At 40.7% G+C, this 13,105-nt stretch overlaps 1 protein-coding gene across 3 annotated transcripts in view; it reads right to left on the reverse strand.

Annotated features, from left to right (window-relative positions):
* Positions 1 to 11,033, reverse strand: part of exoc3 (exocyst complex component 3) — a 34,468-nt gene extending 23,435 nt beyond the window's left edge. Inside the window, exons 1-4 of one of the 3 annotated variants that reach the window (XM_063069758.1) lie at positions 10,902 to 11,033; positions 6,181 to 6,228; positions 3,317 to 3,474; positions 2,092 to 2,311 (exon numbers count right to left, since the gene is read on the reverse strand). In XM_063069758.1, coding sequence (XP_062925828.1) covers positions 2,092 to 2,311; positions 3,317 to 3,460 — 364 coding nt within the window. In that variant the 5' untranslated portion in view covers positions 3,461 to 3,474; positions 6,181 to 6,228; positions 10,902 to 11,033. Of the gene's footprint in view, positions 1 to 2,091; positions 2,312 to 3,316; positions 3,475 to 6,180; positions 6,229 to 10,708; positions 10,728 to 10,901 lie in introns of those variants that run through there. The other 2 variants (XM_063069759.1, XM_063069760.1) reach the window with 2 other exon arrangements.
* Positions 11,034 to 13,105: the final 2,072 nt, after the last annotated feature.

Raw genomic sequence — 13,105 nt, forward strand, 5'->3', positions numbered from 1 at the left:
CCTGGCAAGCAGAACACATGCAACACCTGCCCCTACACCTCCACCCTCACCACCACTCAAGGCCCCAAACAATCCTTCAAGGTGGCAGGAAACAGCTGCTCTTATAGTGGTAAGAACGTCAAAAAACTTAGTCACAGTCCTCCCCAATTAAATATAGAGACTGCTTATACTTCATTCTAGAATTACTTGTTCTTTAATATGGCTTATTAACCACTGAATTACATTCATCCATTGGTACTCAGAGCAATGATTTAACACAGTCCAGGTTTTGCACTTTAACATTACTACTTAATAGTCTGAGACATTGCACATGGTACTGCCAAGGCTTTTATATCAAATGTGGTTAAACTTTACAGGTTAATCCAACGCCATTTTAAAACTGTATGTAGCAATTAAACATTCCTGCATCTATATTTACGAGTATCGCCTACAACTCACTTGAAACAGTCTCATCAAGTTTGAAAGTTGAGGGTTCAAGACCCACTCCAGGATTAAGTACAAAAATCTAAACAGACACTCTAGACGTATGCTGAGGAAGTCAGAGGCATTTGGTTTTGAGGTTAATTGGCATTTGTCTTGACCAACATTTATTCCACAGCCAGTATCACTAAAATTGATTGTCATTATAATAATGTTTGTAAATTGGCTCCTAGGATGGCAGAGACAATACTTCAAAATAATTTCATTTGCTATAAGGTATTTAAAACATATTGATATCATGAATGTCATTTAGAAAAAAAAAGCAATTCAGTTAGAAAAGAAATTGTAGTGTCTAATCTACAAGGTGCTCTCACCCCAAACTACCTCATTTTCAATTTTAGCAACACACATCAAAGTTGCTGGTGAACGCAGCAGGCCAGGCAGCATCTCCAGGAAGAGCTGCAGTCGACGTTTCAGGCCGAGACCCTTCGTCAGGACTAACTGAAGGAAGAGTGAGTAAGAGATTTGAAAGTTGGAAGGGGAGGGGGAGATCCAAAATGATAGGAGAAGACAGGAGGGGGAGGGATGGAGCCAAGAGCTGGACAGGTGATTGGCAAAAGGGATACCGAGAGGATCATGGGACAGGAGGTCCGGGAAGACAGACGGGGGGGGAACCCAGAGGATGGGCAAGGGGTATATTCAGAGGGAGAAAAAGGAGAGTGAGAGAAAGAATGTGTGTATAAAAATAAATAACAGATGGGGTACGAGGAGGAGGTGGGGCATTAGCGGAAGTTAGAGAAGTTGATGTTCATGCCATCAGGTTGGAGGCTACCCAGACGGAATATAAGGTGTTGTTCCTCCAACCTGAGTGTGGCTTCATCTTTACAGTAGAGGAGGCCGTGGATAGACATGTCAGAATGGGAATGGGATGTGGAATTAAAATGTGTGGCCACTGGGAGATCCTGCTTTCTCTGGCGGACAGAGCGTAGGTGTTCAGCAAAACGGTCTCCCAGTCTGCGTCGGGTCTCGCCAATATATAAAAGGCCACATCGGGAGCACCGGACGCAGTATATCACCCCAGCCGACTCACAGGTGAAGTGTTGCCTCACCTGGAAGGACTTTTTGGGGCCCTGAATGGTGGTAAGGGAGGAAGTGTAAGGGCATGTGTAGCACTTGTTCCGCTTACACGGATAAGTGCCAGGAGGGAGATCAGTGGGGAGGGATGGGGAGGACGAATGGACAAGGGAGTCACGTAGGGAGCGATCCCTGCAGAAAGCCGGGGGGGGGGTGGGGAGGGAAAGATGTGCTTAGTGGTGGGATCCCGTTGGAGGTGGCGGAAGTTACGGAGAATAATATGTTGGACCCGGAGGCTGGTGGGGTGGTAGGTGAGGACCAGGGGAACCCTATTCCTAGTGGGGTGGTGGGAGGATGGAGTGAGAGCAGATGTACGTGAAATGGGGGAGATGCGTTTAAGAGCAGAGTTGACAGTGGAGGAAGGGAAGCCCCTTTCTTTAAAAAAGGAGGACATCTCCCTCGTCCTAGAATGAAAAGCCTCATCCTGAGAGCAGATGCAGCGGAGACGGAGGAATTGCGAGAAGGGGATATTTGCAATTTTACCTGAATGGGCATTCAAGGACCGTCATTAACAGAAGTCTAAATGATAGAAATTACCTGAAAAAATGTTCTTCAGGTTTTCAACAGCAGCTGCCAGCTGGCTATGCTGAACCACAGCATCTTTCACATCCTTCAAGTTCTCTATCGTATTAATGCTTTGTCTCCAGTCCTTACTGACATCTGCCAAGGAATGCTGGATGTCCTTAACATCATTCAAAGCATTGTGAAGCTGACTGAGCCCAGTCCGTACTCCATCCAGCTGAGACTGAATAGCTGCCTGAAAGATGATTAAGAAATGTATGCAAGGACAGAGGCAAAACTAATTCCAGAGCTAGTGGAGAAAAAATTCAAAGCTTAAAGGTACCACAAATTAGCCTAATTTCTGACCAGTGTGATGTTCGCATGATTGAAATGGTAGACATAGTACTTAACATATTTAGAAAACCATAGATAAACATACACGATAACTCTTATTTTCTTTGCATGGCTGAGGTTTAAATTTTGAACATGTGCGTTGAAGCTTAGAAACACAGACAATTCTGAGCATTACACACAAACGATGCAGTCTTCCATTTATCTGCATAATCAAAGGTACACACACATATTAGCAGAAACACCCTTTTCACATGATACAACTTCTACAATATGATTTAAGGCTAAGCAAATTCTTGATCATCTGTGCATTAAACATTAACAATGAAGCACTGAAAAAAATACAAACCACAAAATAAAATTCATCCAGGTGCATTTAAAATTTAGATAATCTTAAACATAATTAGCCTGCAATTGTAATTAGATGCATAAAAATGGCAACTTTCATTAAAATATTCTTATGTAATAAGAACAAATACTGAACAAGTTAAATCTTACTGTACAGCAATTAAGCAACTTAAATATTTAAACTATACTTTATCCACCTAAGGCAGCTTTTAAGTGGAAGGTGGTGTTTGGAATAATATTGTATTAAAATCAGAAAATACTTGTTATTTAAACAAAACATCAAAAGCAAGACTGAATTTCAGCAGTAAAGAAACCCAATCTGTTAAAATAGTGAAATAGCTTTAAGAGATATCTGGACTAAAGTCCCAATTTTGTTGCTTTTTGTCAATGTTGTCCCATTGGTGTAAAATATCAGTCTTCAAGCAGTCACATTTGACACAGGAAATTGACTAGTTACTGGCAAAGTTACTGTTTGTACAGCAATGCAATAGGCACATTTGAGGATTTTTTTTGTTATATGCAGATGCAAAATGAATGCTTCCTCTTCACACAGTGTATATACCTTTAGTCTGGCTTCCACAGAAGCCTTCTTTCGAGCTTCTCGTCTGCGATACTGCTCGACTTTGTCCAGCTGATCAGGTCGCTGAAGCATTCCAGCCACTCGCTGTGCAGCTGTCGATACAGCTTCCCTATCAGTTTCTTCCATGTTCACAATGTCTGCTGCAAGAGCATTTAAATCTTTAGGGATATGTATTTAAGTCAAATTACATTTTATATATTCCAATACTTTCTGTTATTACATGCCATTTCATTTAACCTTTTATTTTCTGCATGTCTCCCACTGAAAAAGAAGCTCTTTATGATTGCCCATTTGGTGAGGCACCAACAGGCAGACCTGTCATTTGCATCTGATATTCAACAAGCCAAACTTGAAAAAGCACAGTAAACTGCTTACAACAGTGCCACGAGAGTAGCTTCTAGTTTATACTCACAAAAGCCGAATGCTTGCAACTTTCCTGAAGCTCCTTGAACTTTCTTCCAGTTTAAAACCAAGCCACATTTTGCAAGTAAATGCCTAATTAACATAACAGAAACTTTCTCAGATATGTTGTTGTTGTTGAGTGCCATCAAGTCGTCATTGACTCATGGCAACCTTATGGATAGTGAGTTATTCATAGAGTTTTTGTGGCAAGACACGAAAGTAGTTTGCCAGGCCTTTCTTCCATGCAGGTATTGCTGCTGCTCAGGTTGGGATCCAGTGGATTCAAACTCAGGATCAACTGCCTCAAAATCCAGTGCTGATGCCACTACACCACCAGCCAGCCCTTCTCAGATATGTCGCCTACAAAACTGTTGTAGTCAGACCATTGCTTTCATCACTTTCACTCTTCCTCTGAGCAGCATGGTTCTCCTTTGGTCCAACCAGAGGCACAAAGGCTGGCACCAACACCCGTTTGCCCTCTATTCATGGTGTACAGCATAGACGGTTTCGGTATCATGCAGTATCTTTCTTAATTTGTTTTCAGTTGACTCTGGTGGATGATCTCCAATATAGTCGTAGCTGTCTCAGCCACTCATGACCCCACAATGCTGGCCATCCTGTTTTTACCACATACAAGCCCAATGTGGCTTGTTGGTTGTTGTTTGTTATGAACGTCATTCCCACAGGAACTACTTTTTCACCAGTACAAGTTCTCAGTTGGATATCTGCAAGCTTCAGTTCAATATCTTTGAAATGCTGTCAAACCTGCATTGGTTTGGTGCCCATGCCAAAACACTAACACATGATTTGTTTGGCCAGGACCATTTCTGTTTAGATGTTGCAATTTTATTCACTTTCATTCCAGATTGCAATCCAATTACATTTCTGTTTCCATTGATATAGCTATTTCAACTGCCATTTTAAACGTAAGTTGGGCTTTAGCTAGGAGCTGTTTTTGAATGCTCTATTGTTGGATCCCACAAACTAAATGATCTTTCAGTGCATCATTAAGCCCATTACCAAACTGACAGTGCTCAATCTCTTCAGTTCAGCCACATACACTGAAATGGACTCCTCTTCCTTTCGATTCTGCAGCAGCCTGCAATCAATGATGTCTCTGGCTCTAAATGTTCCTGCATTATTTTCATGCTATCAGCAAAGCTCAGCTGGATCAGTTAAACATTGAAGCAAACAGTATGCCTTTAAATCCAATATACTCAGCAAAATTGGTACTTGTTTTCATTTGCTATTCCATTTGCTTTAAAATACTGCTCAATTCACTCCATATACAATATCCAGATATCTGTTGTGTAATGGAACACATCAATCTTTCCGATTTAGCCAGTCATTTCTACTCTTTTTTCAATGATTATCATCCAGTACTCACTGTTCATGAACTCATGAATTCTTCCGTTTTCTGCCTTTTAGAATAAAACTCGATTGTGTCTACCCCCCTAAAGAATGTGCACTGCGCTGCTTTTTGTTTAAACTTGAACATCACACTGTGCTTCCACAGATAGACAGACATCTCGGGTTCATTTTAAAAATACCTTGTTGCCACTGTTAGATTTTGTACAATCAAAAACATTAAACTAATTAAAAGACACAGGAGCCAAGAAATGCGAGTCTTAGTTCATGTTTACTTTAAGCAAGGCATGTACAAATCACATGGTTGAGTATTGATGCATGCAATTCACTTATTTTTACATATAACCCGTAATGAATTATTTAAATGGCCAAGAAGCTTAATCAAGCAGTATATTTACTATATTACTCAAATACTGAAATAAAAGATATGTTCTTTTAATCCAATACGATCCTCAACTCCTTTAGTTAATCATCAATGGTGCATAAGACACTGGATAAAATAAGACAATATAGAAAGAAAAGTAATTTTGTTTTCAAAACCAGCAGTTTGTATTGCATAGTACTTGTGAACCGTTCTTAAAAATTAGTGTATGATACACAATTGCACTCACCCTCACTCAATCTAAGTTTTGTGGATAAATTGCTTAAAATTTGTTTTCTGCTTGTAACCCAGGGTAAAAATAAATGCCTAAACCTATGATTCATCAGCAAGATAATTTTATGTAACTTTATAATTCAGCTGGAGGAGAATTCCTTTTTTCCTCCCATGCACTTCTGTTACAAACATTAAATTCCACACATTGCTCCCAGTTAGTGTACCATATTCACATTAAAAAGCTCAGAAGGCCCGCTGCAAATGACGCCTTTGTTTGTACAATGGCTTAACACTAAAAAAGTCAACTAACAATCCCTGATTATAACTATTGTTTAAAAAAGATAACATTTTAAGATGCTCTTCGCTTTAGTAATTCCAAGTAACTCCAAAGATCATCGGGAATTACTTTTTTAAAAAATATAAAAATGTTGCACTGGTTTAGATCAAATAAGGTGTAAGATTTGCAATACATTACACTCACTTCAGTTTCCTGCTAATTTCTGGAGACCTCTGACGCTGCAGTTTCAACCTGTATTAGAAAATACAAATGTCAATTATTTAAGGCTCATATAAAGCATTATTGCAATTTGAAATGCACGTTATCCTCTATTTTTTTTTGCTTCCAAATCTTGATTGTGCCATGATGTACAGGCTTCCTTTCAGCACTCTCACTGTATTTAAAGTAGGAGCCTCATTCCACCTGTCTTGTAGTCTTTATTTTCTAATTTTTTTTTACAATAACCTGGCTTTTAAAGCTCAAGCCCAAAATCAATGAACATTGTACTGTACCCGATTTTGCCCATTTTCCGTCAAGGGAGCACTTAATATATTAAAGAAAACATCGCATGCCTGTTGTTGGATGTCTTGGTTATTGTTTGATGGCAGCAGGGTGTGTGCTGCTACTTTGTTTCTTTCTACCCAGTTAACTCAAGAGTTGTAGAAGCATATTACAAAGTTTTACAAGCAGCTCACGTGTTCCATGGGGAAGGGTTGGAGGATGGGAGTGGGGTTACCCTTCCAGAAAACGGATGGTATCATGATTTTCATAAAGTGAAGCTGCATCATCTGCACATAAGTCAAGAAACCCAAGTTGATAAAAATTAACTTAAAGCAGATTAAGTCTCCTTCCATCCTCACCACACACACACACACCCAAATTCCATGACAGCGAATTTTAAATTGCATCTCAAATTTTTGAGTAGTGATTTGTAAATTCTGCTAAGGGAAACTTCCACACCCTAAATGGCTGTAGCACAGGGATTACCTGCAATATTATTCCTGAACATTCAACAAAGCTTGTTAATGAAATACAAAAATGCATATAGACAAACACAAAGCACATCTGACAGCACATTTTAAAGATAATAAAAATATGATATTCTAGAAAAATGAATTTCTTGCTGCAATTAAAGTTCTTGTACACTCATTTTAAGTTGGCTTAATTGCAATAAATTTGTAATATGCCAGTTGGTAAAATTAAAAATAAAAAATGTTTGTAATAATCAGAATATGAAAAACATTAGGATAGTTAAGGCCCAGGGCCAGACGGGACAGACCTCAGATTCACTATGCTAAGACAAAAAATAATTCCATGCACATCAGTTTTAAATCTCTTGCCCCTTATTATGTAGCTAAATTCCAATGCTTGTGACTCTCCCACAAAACTGCTCATTCAATGCACAGGAATTAAAAGAGTTCTGAATGCAAGCCAACCCATCATGCAAATCAGTCATTCCTCCATTCACTGTGTTCACACTTCCCACAGCTAACATAATTAAGGACTTTTCTCACTCCAGTCATTCTCTCTGTCCCCCTCACCGGTTGGGCAGAAGATACAAAAGACTGAAAGCACATACCATCTGTATCTAGAGTGACTTCTATCAGGCACTTGAATACACCTCTCAAATGTGAGAGATGCATTCCTGATCTCCCAATCCACATTGCCACAGCCCTTGCACTGTATGTTTACCTGCACTGTACTTTCTCTGAAGCCGCAACACTACATTCTGCTTTCTGTTTGCTATTTACTATCTCAATGTACTTGTGTGTATGTACTTCTGCCCCATGAGTAGCAAAAGTTCTCACTGTATCTCGACTCATGTGACAAAATAATAGACCAATGTTTACTACAATTCTATCATAACCTCTCTATGTTCATGTGTATTTTTAATAAAAAGTAGCCATTCTTGCCCCCTTACCTGCTTATCCTCTGCTCTCAGGAAACAGTGAACATGCATGCCAAGAACCATTTGTTTCTCTACGTTTCTGGATGTCTCACTATTGTCACACAATTAGAATAAACTGTAAATTGAATACTGCAAGAAAAGCCAAGGGCAACACAGTTCTGGATATCATAACCAAAAACTAGCTTGGCTCGGTGGTATAATATTTTCAGTTTTGAAGGTAAGTAGGTTCAATAGCTGACATAAAGCTTGAACAAATAAATTTGCTTGACATTTGAATTTGCCCTCTGGGGAGTGTATTCCTGGAGGTGAGAGGTTCCTAAGGAGATAATAAACCAAGGGCATGTCCATCTGTTTATATGATATTGAGGGTACGTCCACACTACGCCGGATAATTTTGAAAACAAAGCTTTTTCTCTTCGTTTTGCCCTCCCGTCCACACTGAGCCGGCGTTTTCAGCCCCCGAAAACGGAGATTTTCGAAAACACTCTCCAGAGTGAATAAATCTGAAAACGCTTAATATCCGGCGTAGTGTGTACGGGGTATCCGGAGAGATTTAAAAACACTGTCATGACAACACCACAACAACAGTTTTTTTTCTGCTTCTGCTTGGTACTGCGCAAGCTGTTATAACGCGCAGTCGGTGTGAACGGCGTGAGAGTTAAATTGTAAAGTGAGCTTTTTTGACTATTGTCATGACTTGCCAGAACAGATGTTCGTTGTTTTCTTGAACGCCACCACCTAACAATTTCAGAACAGACCCATAGCTTACTGAATAAATAAGTATACTCACTTCGCCCCGTTTACTGTCCTTGCTTGTATGAAGGTGGTTTACCTATTTATGCAAGTACTTCTCTGACAATAGATGTGTAACAGCCTAACGTAACATTGCATGGAAATACAAGATAACACTGATGCAGGCATGTTTTATACATTTAACAAGGTACTTTATTAATGCAACAGAGTTAGTCAGTTTTTCAATGTTTGTCGTCAACTGGGTCATACTGTCCGTGAACTCCCTGTCGGTTGCCTCCATACGCTCCAGTATTTGTTTTTTTTAAGTTTTAAGTCCTCCTGCGCGAGAGCCAAGAGCAATTCCTTTGAAGTTTTTCTACTCTGTAACTGGACAAACGCGCACTAAGTATATCGTTTCCTCTTCACTTGTTGTCTGTGTGTCCTGCGCATGCCCAGTAGGAGATTCGCCCAAATATCCGCCTAATGTGGACGGAGATATTTTGAAAAACGCTTAGTGTGGACGCCTGTCGTTTTTACTCGAAACCGGCGTTTTCAAAATTATCCGGCGTAGTGTGGACATAGTGTAAATCTCCCAAGCACCCTTCAGCAATGTCTTCTCCACTCTGCTGGTAAAGAATAACTCATGAAAGAGCAATAAACTCAGTCCTTACTATTTGCTAATCTGCTGTCCACGGATTCACAAACTTGTGTCAGTAAACATTGTAGTCTTCCCCTGTCACATCTATGTATTTGGGGGAGTTCTGCCTGATACTTCCCAGTAAAAGGACTGTAAGGCCAACCTTTCATTGATTCCTGACCAATAGACCGTAATCAGTAAGGATAGGTAGCAACACTCATGACTGTGTGGCCAGTTCTGCTCTAACTCCATCAATGTGTTTGCAAACGATGGCAAAGTTGACCATATCTTAAGCAACAATGCAGGTAGTACAGGAAGGAAATAAGAGAGTTTAGTAACATGGTGTCATGAAAACAACCTTCCCTTCAATGTCAACAAAAACACAAGAGCTGGTAACCAACTTCGGGAAGGGAATGTTAATGTCTATCAGCTGTGCTGAGGGTGAGAGGGTTAACAGTCTCAAGTACCTACGAGAGAACATCAGCAACAGCCTGTCCTGGTCCAACCATATGGCTGCCATGGCCAAGAAGACTCAGCAACCTTAAGAAATCTGGCTTGTCCACATCAGCCCTTACCAAATTTTACCAATACACCATCGAAAGCATGCTATCCGGATACATTACAGCCTGGTACTGCAACTGCTCTGCCAGAGATCTCCTGAAACTGCAAAAGTTGTGGACACAGCTCAGCACACCATACAGAAACCCTCAGCACAGCAGCCAGCATAATGAAAGACTCACCACCCCAGGCATTCTCTGGTCTCCCCTCTCCCATTAGGTAGAAGATACAAAAGCATGCAAGCACGTACCACCAGGCTTAAGGTCAGCTTCTACCCTATAATGTTATAATGATCCTAATAAAATAAAGTGGACTTCACATTCTACATCATTCGAAGGTTGCTGTGGAAACAAAGGAGATTTTCAGCAAGACCCCTCCCTTCTATCGCAGTAATCTTAAAGCCTGCAGAACTATGTTAATCATGTTAATACATTCATACACAAGAGGTCCTAAGTAGTTATCTTTATATTTTAGCAGGTTTCCATCACCTGCTAACAACGACTGTGCGTACAAAATACAATGCACGGCAACGGAAAGCACAACATCCCAGGATCAAAACAACATGTAGTACTGGACTCGGAAATTTTAACATAACGTTGGATACTAACAAATTGCACGACGAGTCCCGCACAGTAATATTTGACAAGATGCGCAGAAATCTGAGAACGAGGAACAGCAATAAGACATCAGAAACTAAAACTGTAACGGACTGCAGCGATTATCGCTAGAATTATAATCCACCCTAGTGCCAAAGGATGTATTGGTACACACTGCGTAATACTGAAAGTTATAAGACCGTAACGATGTGCAGTTATACAGCTGAAATGGCAACAACAAACGGCATTAGCAGACTTAGTCCGAGACGATTGCAGCTCCGCACGGCTCTACCGTCACACCATAGGGCTATCCTTCCACCAAACGCCAGAGACTGAGGCTGTCCTGACACCGACTGCCTGTCCCTGTGGGGAATCTCCTCGGTCTCGCTGGCCGTGCATCTTTCCGAGGTCTCTCCCCGAGCGACCGCGGCAGCAGGCCGCAGGTTCCAACCCAAACTCCACCCCCCACCTCCTCCATCGCGAAGCCGCTCACCTGGCCGGCGCTGCAGACACCAGGCCCTGCGCTTGGTGAGAGACACAATAACAGGACAGAATGAAACTCGGACTGACCAGGGCAGCGCTCAAGGCCCTGCCACACCAAACGACACCTGTCCTTCCGGAAACCGCAGGGCCTGATGGGGGGCGTAGTTCCCGCTGAACTGCAAGTCCCAGAATGCCCGGCGATAACTTCCACTCGTTTCGGTCCGCTGGAGCCAAGGAATGTGTGGTGTTAATGTGTCAGGACACAAAGTTAGGCAACCAATATTGGCAATATTAGGGTGTTGGGAGCACTGCAATCGTAAAGTCTTCAGATTGGGGTAGATGGAAAATGAATGGGCACATACCTTGCGTTGTTTAATGTGGAATATAATCCCAGTGTACCCTTTATGTCGCGTGAAGATCCAAGACATCTTCAAGGAGCGGTAGTTCTGAAAGGTGGCGTCCATTATTAAGGAACCTCATCATCCAGGACTTGTCCTCTTCTCATTGTTACCGTCTGGAAGGAGGCACAGAAGCCTTAAGGCACACACTCAGCCATTCAGCTTCTTCCCCTCTGCCATCGGATCTCTAAGTGGACATTGAGCACTACCTCGCTTCTATTATTTCTGTTTTTAGCACTTTTTATTTAACTATTCATTATACATATATATGTTAATTAATTTATTTAAATTTTCATGTATTGCATTATACTGCTGCCGCTAAGTTAACAGATTTCTCGACATTTGCCGGGGATATTAAACATGATTCTGATTCTCATTCTGATTCCTCCGTGGTTTTTTCCCAATGCCTGTGGTGTATTTAAGCCTTAAAAAAGATCAGGATGAAGAATGATTGAAGATCAGTCGCACGGGAATTTCAAAAGATCCAGTGACAGGTCGTACCAGTGTTTCTGTTTATGTTCCAAAGTTCCAGGTGACTATATTGTAAAAGATTATCGGACAAAATATCAGTATTCACGTCTGAGATGGTTGTTATTATTTTAGCCTTGGAATGGGTTGAAGAAATCGCCCTGATAATGTACTTCTGTGCTATGATTCATTCTCAGTCTTGGCATCTAATTAAAACAGGCATTTCAAATTGTAGGCCAGACATTTGTCGAGATTGGATAAATCTGTTGAGGCGGCAGGGTCTGGGCTTGTGTATCCATTTCTTCTGGGTTCCTGGCCATGTTGTGGTTAAAGGATACAGGGTGGTTGTCATTCTTGTCAAGCAATCACTTAAAATTAAGGATATAAATGTAGTGGTGCTGTTGCATAAACGGGAGGTGAAAGCCATATTTTTTTGTAATTTATTTTTTTATTGAAGTTCATCATAAAACAAACATTTCCATAAGATGTATTTCAGATATTGTACATATATATCAAATAGTCATATATGCCACAAATCTCCACATACTGTAATATTTATCTGAGGTATACACTTATAGAAAAGAGAGGAAAGAAAGAACAAGCAAAAGGAGAAAACTATGTACAAGTATGGCGTGATCTTTTTTTTAAACAACATATTCATTGATTTGTGAGAATAAAATCAGACCTATGAGGTGTTATGTAGTTAAACCATTTTTCCCAGTATGAATCAAATTGTTCCGACTTATGACTAACAGATGCTGTTATCTTCTCCATTTTGTAAATGTCCATTATAATTTCCAGCCATGCATTTAAAGTTAAAAGTTTATTCAATCACTGGCCACAAAGTTGGGATAAGGAAAAGAAAGAAAGGCATTTATATAAAATTTAGAGGATGGTGGGAAGTCAACTCAGAAAAGGGTATAAAAAGAGGGAAAAGTTATACCTAAAACATTTGTGGATTGGACATACTAGACTGAATAATTCCTTGTTCAGAATTAATATGCATGATGTGGGCATTTGTAGGGAATGCAACATAAATCATTTGAATTCAGTTCCTATGCAGTGCAAAAGAAACATCTAATTGCTAAATTGAGGCAACACTCACAACACGCTGGAGGAACTCAGCAGGAGGGGCAGCATCCGTGGAAACAATCAGTCAACGTTTTGGGCCAGAACCCTTCGTCAGGACCGAAGAGGGAAGGGGCAGAGGCGCTATAAAGAAGGTGGGGGGAGGGTAGGAAAAAGGCTCGACCTGCTGAGCTCCTCCAGTGTGTTGTGAGTGTTGCTTTGACCCCAGCGTCTAAAGAGCATTTTGTGTTTATAATTGCTAAATTGATATCTTTGGGAC

This window comes from Mobula hypostoma, chromosome 17 (assembly GCF_963921235.1).
Source record: "Mobula hypostoma chromosome 17, sMobHyp1.1, whole genome shotgun sequence".
NCBI classification, from domain to species: Eukaryota; Metazoa; Chordata; class Chondrichthyes; order Myliobatiformes; family Myliobatidae; genus Mobula; species Mobula hypostoma.